Source organism: Chanos chanos, chromosome 2, assembly GCF_902362185.1.
Source record: "Chanos chanos chromosome 2, fChaCha1.1, whole genome shotgun sequence".
Taxonomy (NCBI): Eukaryota; Metazoa; Chordata; class Actinopteri; order Gonorynchiformes; family Chanidae; genus Chanos; species Chanos chanos.
In genome coordinates, this window is record NC_044496.1 from 16553199 (window position 1) to 16572384 (window position 19186).

At 42.1% G+C, this 19186-nt stretch overlaps 1 protein-coding gene across 1 annotated transcript in view; it reads left to right on the forward strand.

Annotated features, from left to right (window-relative positions):
- Positions 1–282: 282 nt before the first annotated feature.
- Positions 283–19186, forward strand: part of prmt3 (protein arginine methyltransferase 3) — a 34564-nt gene continuing 15660 nt past the window's right edge. The window contains exons 1-11 of the mRNA XM_030765844.1: positions 283–303; positions 612–732; positions 922–1004; positions 1134–1183; positions 1365–1470; positions 2047–2203; positions 4008–4152; positions 5401–5466; positions 6235–6356; positions 8805–8904; positions 18125–18203. Of these exons, the coding sequence (XP_030621704.1) occupies positions 288–303; positions 612–732; positions 922–1004; positions 1134–1183; positions 1365–1470; positions 2047–2203; positions 4008–4152; positions 5401–5466; positions 6235–6356; positions 8805–8904; positions 18125–18203 (1045 nt within the window). The 5' untranslated portion in view covers positions 283–287. The remainder of the gene's footprint in view (positions 304–611; positions 733–921; positions 1005–1133; positions 1184–1364; positions 1471–2046; positions 2204–4007; positions 4153–5400; positions 5467–6234; positions 6357–8804; positions 8905–18124; positions 18204–19186) is intronic.

A 19186-nucleotide genomic window follows, 5' to 3' on the forward strand; every position in this document is an offset into this window, starting at 1 on the left:
CACTCTCTGATTCATTCTTTTCTGTGAATACAAAACTTATTCTATACTTTGGTAGCAAATGAATTAATAAAACGATTCCAGACCATTTAAAATTCAGGGATTATTTATGAGTTCCGTGGACTCGTAATTATTTTGGGAAGCCCTAAAAATGTACAGGTGTAAATAGTGGCGTTTAGGTGAAATAGTCCTGTAAAATAGCGACCTCCGGCGGCGGTAACAAATAATGATGTTCAATTTTTTCAACCAATGTGACCCGGAAGAAGCAAGTTGATAACCAAGGAGACAGCATGGCGGAATACATAGGTACACGTGAAATAAGTTGATGTATTATGTAGAGCATCTGAAACTGCGTGGTTAAACTCGTAACTGAATTGCAATATAGTACAATATTTGGGACAACATCGGCATTGTTACTCTCAAATCCTGAATCTATATTTTAGTGAATTGACTATGATAACCGGTGCGGTTGACTGTGTAGCTACTTTTACATTTAACATGACCCGAACATCTACTATAAAATCATTAAATCTTTAATTCATTACTGATTTCAGCTATAAGGAATACAGTGCTGGCTATGATATCCATGAACATTCATTTCCGTGTTTCGACAGACTACAGCGGTGCGGCGGGCGATGATGTACCAGAGCTCTCGGACAGTGATGATGAGGAACAGTGGCAGTGTATGGAGGAGTGCGCTGAATCTCTAGCGATCTCATGTCTCTTCTGCGACAGGTAGTCAAAAAAGTCTGTGAGCGATGTCTACAGTAGCGGCATTATGATCTCTTTACGAACAGAAAGCGGAGCTGTGAATCTTCCAGCCTCTGAAAACTCTACTTGGTTATTGTCAGACTGCACATGTTGAATTTGCCCAAAACTGAAATAAACAATGAGGTACCAAGAATGTCTTTGCATCTCTACTAGGTCCTTTAACTCGGTCTCCGACACTTTAGGGCACTGTAAAGCAGAGCATGGTGTAGACATTCCCGAACTAGTAAGGAAACACAGTGAGTATGAGAATGGGAATGCACTGATTATTACATGTTACCCACTGGACTATATGCATAGACCCCAGTGAGACTCAACTGACTTTCTTTTGTTTATTTCGGAGTAATTTTTTTTTTATCTCTCAATAGGACTCGATGATTATGGATTCATAAAGATGATAAACTACATTCGAACAGTAGTAAGTAACATTGGTTTGTTGTGTTACGTTCATGTACGGTAATCATTCTCACACGTTTTCTTTAGATTGGTAACAAACAACAAATTCTTACCTTACTTGAATGGTGAAAAACAGGTCTCCCATATACTTCCTATCTTTTTACTGCATTGGCAAAACTAAAACTGTTTACATCTTTTTCCAGAAATGCACAGGGCAGAGTTTGTCACAACTTTCAGAAAGCTCCCAGCCGTGGGACAAGGATGAGTACATGAGGCCGGTTCTCCCAGATGACCCTCTACTGCAGATAGGTGCATAAACCAAACTCCTTTTTCTTCAGTATTCATACTCAGATCCACCTCTCCAGCTGCGTGTCTCCAGTGCAGCTGTTCATTTTATTAATTTTTCTTTGCTAAGAGTGTCGCTTGGGGACCTCTCCGTCCTTACTGGTATCTCTTTATTTCTGCTGGAGAAAAGGGATGAAGTGGGCTTTGGAGGTGTGGTCTAATTCATGAATAAAGAAATGTCACAGTGCAGCTTGAATCACTGTAGTTTCATGGTGTATTCCATTTGGAATCCATTTCATCAGTCTTCTTATTTCAAAATAATCGGCCAGTTGCCAATGGGAAAATTAACACTTTAAAATTAGCACTCAGCACATGTCTGTGTATTGTCATTTATGCATTCCGTGAAAATGAAAAGCACACTGACTTGAGCTGCTATGGTGTCCTTGCTTAGCAATTTTGATTGATTATCACAATAGTTGTGCTCTTCATCAAGTAACAATCCCTTACGGATGCTAAAATCAAGCCATCTTGAGCTCCAGCCACTACTGACTGTATTTGTTATCTGCTGAAACCTGAAAAATCGGTGTCCTTTTCTTGTAGATGTGGAGGAGTTGTGTGGGGCAGAGGTGACACAGATGGGCACGTCTTGCAGTGACCAGACAGCAGTCCTGCTCCACAGGGCCCGGCAGGCTGAGGAAAGAGCCCAGCAGGCAGAGGACGCCCTGGCTAGGGCCATGGAGGACCTGCACAAGCTCAGGTGAGTCTCCCCAAGCCTAACCCAGTTTAAACACTCTCTATAATGCATAAACTCAGGTGAGTCTCCCCAAGCCTAACCCAGTTTAAACACTCTCTATCAGTGTTGGGGGTAACGAGTTACACAGTCACGTGTTACTGTAGTTACTTTCCTTTCCTCCATAATGAAGTAAAACATTGCAGTTTAAATTTCAGTCATCACATTACAGTCACTGGATTATTAAAATGTCCTTTCCTGCGTTACACACGCCTTTTCAAAAGAGTGAATGTTGTTTGCGCTGAATACTTAAATTTAACTTCTAAAACGGATAGTTCTGGTCCTGGGTGTTAATTGGACAATACAGTGTTCCAGCGATGTTAAAATACATGATTATAGAAGCAGCTATGACGCGACACACACCTGTTCACCTGTATCTTAATATGACTACCCACTGTCAATAAGGAGAGATTGGGTCCTTAACAATAGCTCCCGTTGAATGGGACAAGACCGACAACTGGTTAGTTAGCTAGCTAACAAGGTCTGCTAATTTGAGAAAACCTGAAAATACGGTGTAGCCAATCAGGACAATAATATGGAGAGCTTAATGTTACTTTTAATCACAAAATAACGCAGATAATGTTACAGATAATGCGGCTGTCGGCTGATGATGATACCATAACGTATTACTAGCTACCTCAGAAACTACCGGTAGTTAACCACTGTATCCAATGCATCATTTTTACTGTGTAGGCTCCTCCAACTAGTATTGGCTACACTGTTTTCTAATTAAAGGCTGATAAGTTATGCCTTTAACAGTGTTCATACTTTGCACCAGGCTATTGCATCGAAAATAAAGTAACTGTGATGTTTGTCTATGTGTTTTTATATGGTAAATTGGGGAATTTGTAGTTCTAGTGAGTAACTCAAAAGTAAAGTAATGAATAGTATATTCGCTTTTCAAAAGGACTATCGAGTAAAGCAATCCCATTACAATTTAAAGAAGTAATTGGTAACTTGTAACTAATTACTTTTTTTTGAGTAACTACCCCGACACAGCTCTCTATAATGCACAAACTCAGGTGAGTCAGCTCAAGCCTAACCCAGTTTAAACACTCTCTATAATGCACAAACTCAGGTGAGTCAGCTGAAGCCTAACCCAGTTTAAACACTCTCTGTAATGCTCAGTATAGTTTAAATATAGACTGCAAAGTGGGACTGAAGGCAAGGTTTCCTTTGATTTTGTGTCGCGAGTCTTTCCCTAATGAAGTTTGAAAATGCTCGACAAGGCAGAGTGACACTTATGACATTTGGAAATGATTAATGTAATAAGAGTTGCTGAAATCCTGAAATAAGCTATACCGTTTTTTTTTTAACACAGATTTAAACACACTCAGAATAGACACTTATGGTGCTAATTGTAGGTGTTAGATTATCATAGGATTTATTAGGACTGAATCATACAACCTTTGCTAGAACTATCCATCTAAATAATGCAGTCTAACAGCTAGAAATTTATACACTTCTGCAGTGTCCACTCAGATCTGTTCACCTAATTACATTACACAACTTTTCTGTGTAATCAATTCTCAAACATCACCAGAGGTGCAGAAACAGACATTATGCTTTTGGAATTATGATAACCTGATATCACCAGCAGGGGGCAGCATTGAGTTCATAAGCACAGGCAGACATGGAGAAGGGGAGGTGAAGTTGAGGAGGGGGTAAAATTCCATTGCAGTGGTGGAGTTTGTGAAGGGTTTTTGTGCGTGTGTTTGCGCGTGCATGTGTCTCTTAACTGAACACAGTGTGCTGTGATTTTGGACTCCAGGGTGCTGGCGCAGGGACTGGTGTTGAATGCGGACACCAGCCGCGGGCCCCCGGCAGCAGGGGCCATAGCTGAACTGAGAGAGGATGAAGATGAAGCCTACTTCAGCTCTTATGGACACTACAGCATCCATGAGGAGATGCTCAAGGTGTGTGTGTGTGTGTTCGTATGTGTGCGTATATGTGTGTGTGCGCGCTCGTTCTAACACTTGTCACCACCTCACTGTCATTGCCAGGGTATGGGGGACGTTCAAAACAAGCACACCCTTTCAAACACCTCACAGTCCTCGTAAAAAGCGAGAATTCTCACCAAGTGTGCGATTCACAGCACACAAGCCCTCACACCATCATAAAATCATGGACTTTTTGTTTTTGCTTTAATTTTGAGAAGTGTATCACTGACTTTGCAGGGTGAAGAACCATCTCTCTCGTAGTCGTATAAAAGTAGTGCTGGGAGCAGATCAGCTCTTTTACTGCAGTATATGCTTGAAAGAGCTGAAATGTGATTGGTGCCCAGTTCTCTTTACGTTAACGGAGTTTGCGTCAGAGTTAACACTCCGTCACACACTGCGGGGGAGGAGAGCAGTTGGTGCAGTGTATCACTGAAGCCTGTTACCGGCTACTATAAAAATAATATCATTTACCATCACAGTCAGCACAAACGGCATTCCTTTTAACCATTTCCCTGTCTCCCCTCGTCTTCAAATGATAAACTTATTTGCCATTGTCCTAGGTTACTCTGTCTTCAACTTCAAGGTACTGTCAGTATTCAGTACCTGTTCTTTGTGTTGAAAGTTGTCTTGTGGTCTTATATGTTCAGCTGGATTGTCGTTTCAGTCGTGCTCTCACACACAAAGGAGAATTAATGGAACAACTGTGTTACATACTAAGTTTCTGAATCTTTTTACGCGTTGGAATGAACATACCTCATTGTGCCCTTTTCCATCGTTGCTATAATATATGTTATTCTGATAGAAAGGGAGAATATCATCTTTTGAACAGAATTCCTTTTTTTTGCATCATTACAGATGCTACATATTGTGATTGACAGGTTAATTAGGCATTTCCGCTTGAGGTTCTGCTGACAAAGCAGTTAGTGTTAGCGTCAGTTTCATTAAAATTTTCTGTCTGGTTTTAACATTGGTGTCAACCCCCTCAAAAAAAAAATGCTTACCAGTTTCATGTCTTTTGAATGTGCTCTTAGGTGCTTCGTGCTTGTAAGTGTGATTCTTTCTTTGATCCACCACAAAAAAAGCTTTCATACATGTACATGTGACGTACATGTACATGTGACATGTTGATGTGTGCATTGCGTCTTCGTAATGGGAAAAATTAACGATGGCATAATCACTGTACTTACCACTCCTCTTGCTCATGTCTTTGTTCTCTGCTTCCAGGACAAGGTGCGCACAGAGAGCTACAGAGACTTCATGTACTCTAACCAGGACGTCTTCAAGGACAAGGTGAGAATGTGGCCCTGCTGACCCTTATCCCGGGTTTAGTCTCTGTGCTTTGTGCTGAGGTTAGCTCTGGTCTGGGTTTAGGCCCCGTGCTGGGGATAACTCTGTTATGGATGTAATCTGTGTTGTGCTGCGGTTAATGCCGGGAGGAGGAGGAGGGGAGGTAGATGTGAAGGAGTATGGATAACGACACGATGACAGAACTGATTTAAAACCCTTACACTTTATTATGAGCACAAGCCTTTTCCCGCACAGCGCAACCAACCCACTGCAGTGGACTGATAACAGCACTACTTACACACACACACACACACACACACACACACACACACAATCACACACTCATGCAAGCGGGCTGTCAGTGCGGTGCACAGTGGCTCATACAGACCCATTTGTTACGTGCTGACACTGGTTCTACTTGCCTTAAGCAGCTGTGCTGGGGGTTGGGGGGGAGGGGGGGATTGGTAGAGCGATACAGTTTTGAAGTGATGAGAGTGAGAGGGGGAGAGAGAGAGAGGGGGAGAGAGAGGTGGGGGTGGAGAGGCTTATCTGAGACATCAGGCCAGCCAGTCTACTGAATAGGGTTGAGTTCATTGAGCCAAAGCGACCCTGTCAGCGAGATAAACGCTTCTGGGGCCATTATTATACGTCCACAGCCCAGAATGGCAAGGACAAGCTGGTAGATCAGGGGTCCGTTCAGTCCTGCTCTGTCCTGCTCTGTCCTGCTCTGTCTTGCGTTTAAAGGTCACGTCTGACTCCCTTGGCCTGTAGGTGGTGCTTGATGTTGGTTGCGGAACGGGAATCCTCTCCATGTTCGCTGCCAGGTCAGGGGCCAAGAGGGTCATTGGTGTGGACCAATCAGAAATCATCTATCAGGCTATGGACATCGTCAGGTGAGTCATCACTGTCATTACTATAGTGGTAGCAACGATGAACAAACCAAACATTTTGCAGGCACCAAATCAAAACTGTCCCTTTATTTGATTGATGGATGACTTTCCAAGTCTTGAAAAACTTCTAGAGCATGCTCTCCTAATGTGTCTTGTAATAATGGGTTAAGATCACATCATGTGGCACTGTGAATGGTTTCTCCGAGGGGGACAGAGAAGAGCAGTTTCTCACATGTCACGACGGATATTTTTATGCATGAAAATGAGTGTTTCATAATACAAAGATATTTAGAAGACCCCATTTGAAGAATGTGTAGTCATTCTCTCGCAGTACCCCAACCCCCTTAAAGTGTTTGAACCTCCATCCATCAGGGTTGTGTGTTTTGTCTCTCTTATGCTTTGAGGACTGGACTCTTTCCGCAGCGAAAGCTTACAGAGGACTGTCTGACCTCCAGGCCTATTTTATTTGTCTCAGCTGGTTGACTTCAATAAAGTTCATGTCAGCCGCCACAGTCGTAAGGCACGGAATTGAAGCCTGCCCTGCTGGCTTTGGATCTCCCCTCCCCTTATCTACCATTCTTGGGCATTGACCCACCCCACCAACATACACACACACACACACACACACGCACACACAGACTCTCTGGTGTGTTTATGACTGTTCTTGCGTCTGAAACTGCTCCGTGCATTAGCGCCGGGGCTTGTTTGCCATCGGGCCACGCGGCGTCTTCATTTATTTTTTTTTTTCGTTTTTTACTCTGATATGTTCGCGGCATGAGGTGCTTTTATGAGTTATGCCTAAGATTATTGTTATTGTTATGACTACGTTAGTTGGTGAGGTATAAGCAAGCAGTAGGACGTATTGAGAGAAAAGTTTAATTTTACAGATCACTGGGCCGCTGTGCGCGGATGATGTTGGCATGCCGTTTGCATGTCTCAGAGATGGCAGATTCGGTTAGAGCCGCAGTGCTTTGCCGTCTCTCTCCCTCCTCGAGGTCTGAGCCCACAGAGCTGAGGAATTGCCTTTATTACACTGGGTTAGGAGGGACAGAAGGGGTCCTGCTGGAGAATTGGCCCTTTAATCATGACAAAGACATTTCTCGTCTGCCCTGCTCCGCTTTGTTATTGCTTATGTCTGAATTTTTTTTTTTTTTGCAAATTGTTTGAATCTTCCTCTCTTAAATGTAATATGTAATGAGTATGTGGATAATATTTTAAGCGTGTGCAGACAATTTAAGTGTCCTCAAAAACAATGGCATTAGAAAAAAAAAATGCTATTAACTGGTTCATTTGAGGTGCTTTGGGGCAGAATTCTGAGCTTGTTTGCTCATTGTGATGAGTAGGAAGACCTCAGAGTCATGGTGAGTTAGAAAGTCATTTGAACCAGAAGTTCCATGGCTGGCCCCAGATTCCTCATGTGAACTCGTGTGAGGTTGGTGAGCTTAGCCGACAGATGCAGGTTTTGGGGTATTCCACATTCCCTTCAGTGAAGCACAGTCTCGCTCCCACTTCACTTCTCATGCATGCACTACCCCCACCCCCCCCCTTCTCTCTTTCTCTTTTTCTCTCTCTCTGTCTCTCTCTCTCTCTCTCTTTCTTTCTGTCTTTCTTTCTTCTGTATCTGACTTTGTCCTCTAAATTACCCCAGTAATGAGATTACAGTGTTTCCCCCTCACTAAGATGGTCCTGAGAGAGAGAGAGAGTAAGAGAGAGCGTCTCTGGGAGGGTGTGATAGCGTGAAGGGGCAGAGATAAGCATCGGCTGGGCAGAAACACGCTCTGTGCTTGTGAGTAATGACTCTGTCCCCAGTAACATTAGCTGTCATGATAATGGAGTATTTAGAGAGATTGATACTAAGGGTTGCCGGTCAAAGAGGGAATGATCACTTAAACATGGGCTTTTCTTACAGCATACTTGCGTATGTATGTTTGTTTGTCAAACATGTACCCTCACACAAACAGATAATATAAGTTCAATTTGTTTGTTGACCCAGGTATGAGAGGTTGGGGAAGGAGGTATTACTGTGTGTGACTCCACTGCTGCATTGCCCTTGTGTTCACTGTAATTGGGATAGATCGGTGGCTGTGCTGGAGGAGACGCTCAACCTCTCAGCTAAATGACTATAATTAGTGGTCATCATCACAAAAGGCTGTTTGAGAGAGAGAGTCATTCTCCACTGACTCAAACTCTTGTCCAACACCCCCCCCCCCCCATCTCGTCACAAGCGAGTTTACTGCAGGAGAACAGAGAGTGGACAAAGTGAAGGACACTTCATATTAAAAATGACACAGTCTGTGAAGTAACTAAATCAAATTTACAAAGACAGCTACACTGATAAGTCATAGAGAGCTGAATGCTAGTAAAATAAATGATCAGTATATCAGTGTCAGCTGTATAAGATTTCGGAAAGTTTTAAAGCAACATGTTATATGGCTTCCCCCCCCCCCTCAGATCGAACAATCTTGAAGACACCATTACTCTAATCAAAGGGAGGATAGAGGAGGTGAATCTACCTGTTGAAAAAGTGGACATCATCATCTCAGAGTGGATGGTGAGTGTTTTTTTTCCCCGTTTTCTTTTTTTTTTTTTGTCTTTTCTTTTCTTTCTTTTTTTTTTTTTTTTTACATTTTTGATTTCTGATGTTCTTATGTTGAGCAGCTGGTGTACTGGCATAGAAAACTCACCCAGTTGCCAGTGAGCAAAAGTCAAAAACTGGAAATAAGGCTAAAACTGAAGAGCACTCTTCACATTTTCAAAAGAAGAGACATAGTCAATCTGTGACAGTGCAGTGATCAGTGGTTCTACTGCCACGGTCGGACTGGAAATACAAAAGCATATTCACACAATGTATTCCCTCAACATGTTAGTAAGTGTAAAATCGTGATTTAACAGTCCTTTTCGGAGGAAATAAATACCAAAGTAACCACTACCAGCACTACAGAATAAAGTTCACCAGTTATCTTACAATACACGCACAAACTAATACTGATCTAAAATTGGTACCTTAGAGTTTGTGTGTGTGTGCGTGTGTGTGTGTGCAAGCATGCTCATTGTGTGTATATGTTTAATTAGCAGTTTTGTTTTATGAAGAAGGTTTTTGTATCTGATGCCCAGGGTTCAGACAGGAAACAGAGAGTCCTCTCTGGTAATTTACCCAAATCTTCTGATCCATCCAAACCAGAAAGTCTAAGGTCCTGAGGTGCTTTATGTTCCTCTGCTCCTCTTCTTGTACATTAAAAAAATAAATAAAAATGAGAAGAGAAAACCAGATAATCTAGAGCAGTGTAAAGTCAGTGAGCACTCATAAATCTGAGGATCCACCAGTCACCTCTCATCTCTGTTCAGACGGTGGGATTATTCCTGTTGAACAGAGGGTAAGTTCTGTGTGCCTGCTCTTAAGGAAGGCAGCAGAGAGCTACTTTAGGAGAAGGCTACAGTGTACCCATTTTACACTAACCTACTGTCACAGGATAAAGAATACATGGGTATAACAGCATGGCAGCTTTTATACACCAAAGTATTCAGATCAGGACAATTAATCTGCTCCCCAGATATCTTGGATGGCAGATGTACATAGTTCTTTTTCAATCATTTTTGTTTTTGAAGTGAAAGAACAAAGAATCATTTCGAGCCTCATTTCGAGCCTCTTAATCAGAAGTGGTTTATAATGTCTTTCTTTCAGTACCACATTTTTGAATATTTTGTATGTTGTAATGTTTTGGCCTGGAGATGTTTTGGAACAGCAGTATTATGGAGGCTGTGATGCATAGCAGCTTTGTCCATGAATGACCCTGAGAGAAGCCCTGGATGTGCGGTTGGGACCCAGCCTTTCATTAATGGGTCTGAGGGGACTGGGAGAAATTGGGTCATTTCAAGTGTGCCAACCAGCCTAGAGGCTCCGGCTAATACACCTGAGATCCCCGGGCTGAATTTAGCAACTTTTAGGACTTCTTTTGTGATTACTGCTTTAAACTCATCTTTTTCTTTGTGGTTTGAAAGAGTCTTGGTTCAGTATTTTTTTTTTTTTTTTCCTGAAAGAATTTATGTGACATTGTTATTTACTCAGTTTGGTTGTTTACATGACTCCAAGTGCCATTTTGAGAGGGCCGTTTTATTTTTTCATTTGTCTCAGAGTGTACTAAACAATTTCAGCTGAACACAAAACAGATCATTTTTTGAGCTTCACTTTGGAAGGTGCTTCATGATTTTCTGAATCATTAAGCTGAGAGCCGCATCAGTTGAGACCATTCTCTTATGTCTGTCGCTCAGTGGTGACATGGAGAAATAAAGGGCACTTATCCCATTGACTTTCCGTTACTCTCTCGTTCATTCAGTGGTTTTGTGCTGTTGTCAGGCCACAGAGAGACCTAAATAAAATATCATCGTGCACTTCTCATTCTGTCATTCAAGCATGGTACAATTGCCCACACTTGCAGTAGATGAAGAAGTAAAAAAAGAAAGAGAGACAGAATGTGCAGATAAAATGGAAGGAAGTTTGTCAGCACAACTGAAGCTTGCTCAGGGAGTGTTTTTTTTTTGCATTGGAATTTGATGGTATCCACAGAGCGTGTTCTTTGCTGTTGGTGGAGTTCATTGGAAAAGTTTCTTCAGGGCGGTTGGCTGTCTTGCTTTCAGACAGCTCGTAGTATATGTGTGAATGTGTGTGTGAGAGAGGATCAATAAATCAGCAGGGGTAATTTTCAGAGGGACAAGGCATTGTCTGGCATGGAGAGACAGAGTTGAGGCGCTCTGCTGTCATTTCATAACTCACAGAATTGATCTGTACTTTTAACGGTGAACAAAACAAACAGGCCCCCGGAGATAAGAAGCGGGAGAGAGCGGGAGAGAGAGAGAGAACGGCGTGGACTTGTGAGGGGAGATGATGGGAGGAGAGAATTAGGAAGGGACTAAATAAAGTTTGTCCCCGTGAGATCAATCACGTCAGATGTTATTGGTCGTCCTGTTCTCGGTGACAGCTGAGAGTCGTGAGCTGATGCGTTATTGGGCGGATGTCCTGAACTTAGCCACAGTCTCTTTGCAGAAAGACTTGGAAAATGCAGCAGCAAACTCCCTGTAATTATTTTTTTCTTATCAGACTTCTCATCTGATGTGCAAGCCAGAGCAGTTTATATCTGGTTCCTTATGAGACCTGTGTTCTCAGGATCCAGTTTCACAGAAAAACCCACTGGACAAAGCTTATCACTAAAAAGTCTCCTTTTAATGGTTAGGGTTTACCTGAGCTTGGGAAAGCTAGGTTCAGTTTAACCCACCCTGGAGTGTATTAGGCATACGAGTTGTCATTGCGGTACATCCAGTGAAAAAGTGATCCTAGTGACTCAAAAAATTCATTGTTGAATACAAAATTAGTTTGTTAACCCATGAACCCTACCTCATAGTAAAGCCATCTGCAGTCGTGTTCTCTCTCTCTCTCTCTCTCTTTCCCTCTGTCTCTGTTTAGTGTGTGTGTGTGTCTGTGTTTAACATAGCTATGTGTGAGAATTTTGTGTTTTGTGTGCATGGTGTCGGAGAGAGACAGATGCGAGTCTGTGTGGAGTTGTGTGTGGTTCTCTTGTTTGGAACGGTGTGATTGAATTAATGACAGTTTCCCATCCTCGGCCTCATTACCTACTGATAGCAGTCTTACTTGCCCCCGGAGAGGACAGCCGCAATCACTCACTCAGTCCACACACACAGCACAGCACAGCAGCCTGTCTCTCTCTCTCTCTCTCTCACACTCACACACACACACACACACACACTACCAGTCTGTTTTTCCTGTCTGTCTCTCACTCCTTTTCTTTCTTTGGCTTCCCTCCTTCCTCAGACATTTTCAGACATTTGTTTATTTTTAATGGAAAATTGAAATTCTTTGGGAGATGTATTAGAGCTACGCGCATTGTGCTGAAAGCTTTATGATAGAAATCTGTTCCAATAAGAATGTATGCACAGGAGAACATTTTTCGCTCCTCGTACAATCAGCCACCCCTTTTCTTGCATTTTCCGTTTTGTAACAGTCCTGTCACATTGCTTACCTGGATCTGTCACTGGTCAACAATGCCACTTTTGTCCTTCTGAAGTGACTGGGCAAACATGGAGCTTGTCTCATTTGAATACGTTTATATGATATGCTACATTTCCCCTCTGCTACATTCATATGCAAATCAGGTCAGCACTGAATAATGCTGCCACCACAGTGCTTTATGCTAGCCACCCCCCCCACCCCCCCCCCCCAACTACCACACACTCAGATCCATCTCAAACATGTTGGTTTATATCTGTTTATTCATGGTTTCTCCATAATGGAACAAGCTAAAGTGGCCACAATACCTGTATAATTGTAGAATTGCACGTCAGTTTCTGGATGAATAGCGGTGTACTTCATTTTAAAAGTAAAACTTCTTTTCAGTTGTGGATAGTCTCGCGGATTTGCCTGTTATTGTCTATAATTTCTCACATTCAGGTTTTGTGTTGCTCTCAAGAATGAGCATGTCACTTTTTAAATGGCTGTTTAATCTTTTTCTTTTATTGGGATGTTGCACAGTCCTTTATTCACTCAAAAGCAAATTGCATTCATTGATATTAACATCAGGCAACTAATTTCATACCCAGTTTTGAATGATATCTATTGTAAAGTACAATGCATAACCCAAATACCATGCTTGACTTCAGCTTGATCTTAATGCATAATAAAAGAATTCAATCAGTAATTAAATGAACAAATTTGTTTTAAATGTATTTGCATATCTAAATGTTTGTGTTTATGTTTCCTGCTGATTTTCAGTCATTTTCCTACTGTTCCACGACAGAATATAACTAGTTAGCCAGACGGGGTATTGTCTCAGTGTGACATTAATATGATTGAAGAGATAATAAACAGCTATTGCAGCAGAAGTGTTAAATAGAACTGCTGTTTGGTTATTCTACTCTTGTATCTCATGAATTACACTCAGCTGGCCAGAATCTCATTTTCTCTTACCAAAGTTTTCATTGAAATGTGTATTTCCATTAGCAGTGAGAAGTGCTGTACTTGCACATTCATTGGCTTGTGGCGAGACGTCGTCAGAATACCTCACTTGATTGCCCTGTATATTCCCTTCACGTTACAGACTCATAGAGAAATTGCAATGCAAACCTTTTTCAATGCGTATGCCAACAGCAGGTACTGTAGGTACTTGTAGAGAGTGCTTGATCATACTGTCCAATGCAGTTTGACTCAGATGGATGATTGCTGCTATACTGCTCAAACCTAAATAAGAATATGTGTGCTACACTTTCATGAACTAAGCTAATTCTCGTAAAAATGTGAAGACGTTGCTTAGGATCAGAGCAGAGCTTTATTGGGTTTGTGCATTGAAGTGTGTGTTATGTGTTTTGGTGCAGGGGCCACCTAAGGGTCTGTTCAAATGTTTGTCTTTATTTGTCCCTTTTTTATGTTAAGACTGTTTGCCTCTTGTGTGTGCGCGCGCGCGCGCGCGTGTTTGTGCATTTGTGTGTGTGTGTGTGCGCGCATGTGTGTGTGTATGTTTGAGTGTGAGTGAGTGACTGCACAGCCTCTGAGGACAAGAGCTGATGTTGTGCTGTAATTGTGTAGAGTGTTCAGTGAATGCAGACGATGAGGGAAGTGGGGAATATTGCTGATGCCAGGTGTTTATAGAGCCAGAATAGCCATTCTGGGCCCTGTAACCACTATTCTCTCATGTTCTCTCTCAAACTGACTACAAAAGCACGCTGTAGAGTAACCCTCCCCCAGATTCATTGGCTTGTTTTCCACTAATTTGGTCAAATTTTGCAATGATAGTACATTGTGAGCACACAGTTGTAGTTTTTTTTAAAGCACAATAGAGATCCTTCACAGTTTACTCCAGTGTTCCAGTTTTATAAAGCGTTTTAACAAACCATTTTAACTGTTAAATTAGGACACTGTGGGTAGCTGTGGGTATAGTATTTTGGATTCAGAATATCACCTGAGTTTTCATGTTTTTTTGTGTATTTTCGTGTAAGGTTGTCTGTGATCCATCTGTGGCCTCAGTAATTTCATGTTGATGAGCATTTTCCCCATTTTTTGGCGTTTCGCAGGTAGTCAAAGAAGTAATATTTTACAGTTCAGGGTTCATCAAATCTGAAAGTGGGTGACTGAGATCCTGCTAGTTTTTGTCCACACCTCATTACTGGAAGCTGATTATTTCCGTTTTACCCGGACACAGATGTGTAAACTCTTAGGCTATCAAGGTATCAAAATGTTCTGTACTTCTGAGAAACCAGCAGGACTGAAGACTGAAGCAGGATTGGATTTGAGGAAACCCCTGTAACAGTCGGTTTGTGAAATGTTCAAATAGGTAATTGTTCTCAGCTGTCTGTGGTGGCTGCCCTGTGAAAGGAGTCTAAAATATAGTCAGGTGCTCCGAGGAGCCGAGGCAACGGCTGTAATTTGCTTCCCTTTTTCATTGAGCCCTAACATTAACTGTGCATGGATTAGAGAGAACCTCTGTCACCACAAGAGACGCTGTCACAGTTTTACCTTCCCGTTTGCCATGGCTAGTTTTACAATCCTCCATTTTGTCCTACTGTTTCTCCACTCATGGATTTGCTGTCTTGCGTTGCGATGTAGGCATTGCTTTTTTTTTTTCTTTCTTTCTTTTTTTTCTGCAATGACCTCAATGACGGCCAATCAATGAACTCGGAAAGTGTGAAGGCCGGAGCCTTCGGGGTTGTGATGAATACTAGAAATATATCTTCAGAACAACACCGCAGTCAGAAATCTCCACAACACAGCCCTCAAGACGCTCTTTATTTTGGAGTCGTCATGAAGCAAGATATTTGTCTTCTGAAACAGTTAAGATTTGTTTGACTTATGATTCCCAGCATTAGCTGCTTTGTTCATCTCATAATCAGACGCTTTTGTACAACTTCATTGGTCAGATGCAGTTGTTTACAGACTCTTTGTACACCATAAGTCATCTACATAGAGTGCTATTTACATGTGGTATACAGTAGAGGACTGGATAGATACTGCTGTAATAGAAAACTGAGTAGGAATGCCTTTACGATGGGGTGAGATCAGACATCACCGTGCAGGAATGGTATATTCCATCTCATTGTTTCTGCTCCACCGCTTTAAGTATTCTTCCTAAAGCTTTGTGAAGTATGGAGAGCGTGCTTTTCCCCAGTAATTAATAGTGAGAGTGCGAAGGAGGGAGAGTAAGAGGAGTTAGAGTCACGACACAGAGGCCTTGAAGACGAGAGCTTGGGGAGGTGTCATTCTGCTTCTGGAAGTCTCTCCTCTCTCCTCGTTCTGTCTCTCTCTCTCTCTCCCTGTCTCTGTCTCTCTTTCTCTCTCTCTCTCTTTATCTCTCTCTCTCTCTCTCCCCGTCTCTCTCTCACTGCAGCAGAGGCAGCCGCCTGTGAAATTGGGTTCTAAATTACAGCATGGAGAAGCTCAGCCATCAGGCCAACTCTTAGTCTTTTTAAAAACGACCCAGAGTGAGAACAAGGACGAGCCCAGGTGAGGGTCTTCCAGCCCAGAGGCCTGTGGCCATTAGGGAGTAACCAAACTCACTCATCACATCACGGCAGTGACGCAGCAGAGAGATGAGAGATCTGCCACCATCGTTACCGTCACCATCACCATCACCATCACCATCGTCAGAGTTCACAGAAAGGACGGAGATGATGGCAATTGTAGTAGTAAATTTGTACTTTTTTTTTTTCCTTTTTTTTTTTTTTTTTTTTTTTTAGTCTTGCTCAGTTTCTCGGACGCTGTGAGTGTGTCCTCATCTGAGAGTCATTAGGAGCCTTATCTGTGTGGGTTGGCTGTCTCTCTCTCTCTCTCTCTCTCTCTCTCTCTCTTTTCGTGTGTGTGTGTGTGTGTGTGAGGGGGAGAAAGAGAGTGATGTGCTGTGGAGCTCTTTTTGCCTGCAGATAAAGCTTTCCATGGAGAGACAGAATAGAGAGAATGGGGGGAAATCTCATCTGCTCTACACAAAGCTGTTCAAATCCCAGCCAAAGCAGTCCTCCCTCTGATCATTCACAGTGCAGACTCTACTGACCCACACATACGGCAGAGAAACCTGAACACCAACCACAGCCTAATTCAAATACCATGACAGTTATTGGATAATTATTGGCCGTTTTCACAAAGAGATTGAGAAATGAGAAAAAGAGTTGATCAAGCATATGGTCGATTTTTTTTTCTTTCTTTTTTATTTCAAAAATGGATTTTTACATTGGCAGTTCTGTTTCTGAATAATGTGGTGAATCGGCCAAATTGAACAGCTGGTAGAACACTAATCATAAAATTTACTAAACATCATAAAATGTACTTTGCTTTCAGTGCGGATCCGATTCTCTGAGGATATTAGAAATGGTCAGAAAATAATTTTTTTTCTTATTTTGCTCAGTAAAATGCACTGATGGTGTTGGTAAAAAAGAATGAAATGGCCTATTCACAAAAGACTATTATTTCTTTGCTGTCAGTAACAATTAGGCCTAGAGTACTGTCGGAATTTTTGTCACATATAAATTGCATTTTAATCTCTTACTCTAGCTTCCTTCAGAAACACTGTGCTGACTGCCAGCCATAGTCCTCTTGTCTTAGATTTAGTTGAAGTGGGTTCCCATTCTTACATGGCTCTTTTCCCCACTCCTGTATTTCAGTGACCAGCTTTTAATGAACATAAATCCCATCTAAATAAAGTGTTTATGGTTATGCCTTTGATCGTACAGTCAGCCAAGATTTTAATATCTCAGCTGATTACAGCTCTAGGCGTAGCTTCAGTCGCCGCTCAGGCCGCGAAAACGTTTGCTTGGAAAATGCTTTGCGGTTCATGCTTTCGGCTCAAAATAGTTCCCATTGGACTTGGATCGCTTTAATTTCGGGCATGGCCCTGAGCAGCTGAAATGTATTTGTAGAATTTTTGACATTTTTTTTTTTTTAAATCTTTTGTCAGATCTTGTTGGCTACTTTGCATTGAAGAGATTAAGCTCATGCCACTACAGTTACTGTCCTCACCCCCTTGCTGTCTTGTTTAGCTGTACGTCCCCTGAATGAGAGAATAGCAGTTATGTGCCTCTTTTACACTTTCATTTTTCTATATTACTGTTCTTATGTTGTTTCTACGATAGCTGATCAACATAGTATTGTCAAAGCTGTTGCATTGTGGGAGAGTGAGGACAGTTACGGTGTTGTTTAAATGGAGGTGAGGACACGGCGCTCAGTGCTGTGTATGTGAGGGGACGATCTTGGCATGTATAAATCAGACTGTCACGCTTGTCTGTGCTTCAGCTGAGGATGAAGCCAACAAGATGTAGCCATACCACCATTTCAGCAATAATGAAATAATACCGAGGGTAATATGCTGCCCACTCAAGCAGAGCAAGGGTCAGCAAGAGGTCATCTCAAACAGAGAGGATGCTGGGAGAAGGCTTCAAACTGACTCATCATAAATTTTTCCATGCTTCTGTGTGTAAACGCATGTATGGTTAATGGTGAAAATCGAGAAGGGGAAAGCCGTATCCTCACATGCGGTTTTAACATCGGTTTTATTTGGTGTGTGAAGATACTACTAAGCAATACTAATTAACTTTGCTCTTGCATTAAAACTCATCACACCACATCCTACAGCTAAATTTCCACATGGTACAGTGTGCGTCTGCTACACTCCCTGATTTTCAATCAGTAAAGATGGCAAAGAGGGTTATTGTGGTTGTATTTATCTCTCTTTGGTTCATTTCGATTGTTATAATTTAATCACTCCTTCTTTTTGCCCCTTCAGGGTTATTTTCTTCTGTTTGAATCAATGTTGGATTCTGTCCTGCACGCAAGGGATCTGTACCTGGCAGAGGGAGGCACAGGTGAGTCACGCCAGTGTGTCTGAGTTGTTCTCCCATCTCACCATTTGACAAAACACTCATGCATGCACCCAAGCAAACACTAAACATCTTCATGAGGATGCTGATCCATCAGTGTTGAGTTGCCAAATTCATTTAGCTTGAACAAAGGTTGGAATGTGGGCAAAGGACAAAAAAGGACAAGGAATGCTAGTCCTTTGCAATTAGTGCAATGCACGGAGTCACGCTAAACGCGGTCTAGTGTGGGTGAATAGGCAAACTGCATGAAATAGTCTAGCTGAAAGAACTCGTAAAAAACAGCAGCGTTTTAAGTGTATCCAGGGCGGATTCTTGTCCCTCAGAAACTCCCTCCAGCATCTGCCTGAGCACAAACATGCCTGCTCCCTCATCCATGGCGATGAGTTATATACGGCAGGAGTTAGACCGTTCCCCTGAAGATGAGGGAAGGGGTGTGTGTGTGTATATTTATATGCGTGGGGAGGGACCCTCTGCTGTTAAAGGATGGGGAGTAACCTCTGGGTGCTGTATTCACTCTTGAAAAACCAGCCGTTATTTGACACAACAGATTGGTACATCCGCTGTGCTGCTTCTCTGCAGTAAATGAGTGTGTTTACTGCAGTATAGCTTTATGCTTGCCAAGTGAAATCCCTTATCTCCAACCATACACATTGCTTCGCAATTTTACAACATATTGATTTACTCTGTGAAATTCAAAGGCAAAAATTAGTGCGTAACCAAAGTGATGGAAGAACAAGACGCTGACCTCTCTCTCTTGCCTTCTCTAGCTCACCGGTCAGTTTGGGAATGAGAGTGCTCTATGTTCTGTCACATTCCACAGTATTTTTCCCTGCCGCTAGAAATTAAACAGCTACATAGGGGTTTTAATTGCAGTCGCAGGTTTGTGTTTTGCTCGGTAGTTTGGTATATTCATGTGCTTATATTCCTTCATGTTGGATGACTGAATCCTGTTCAAGATTGTACACATT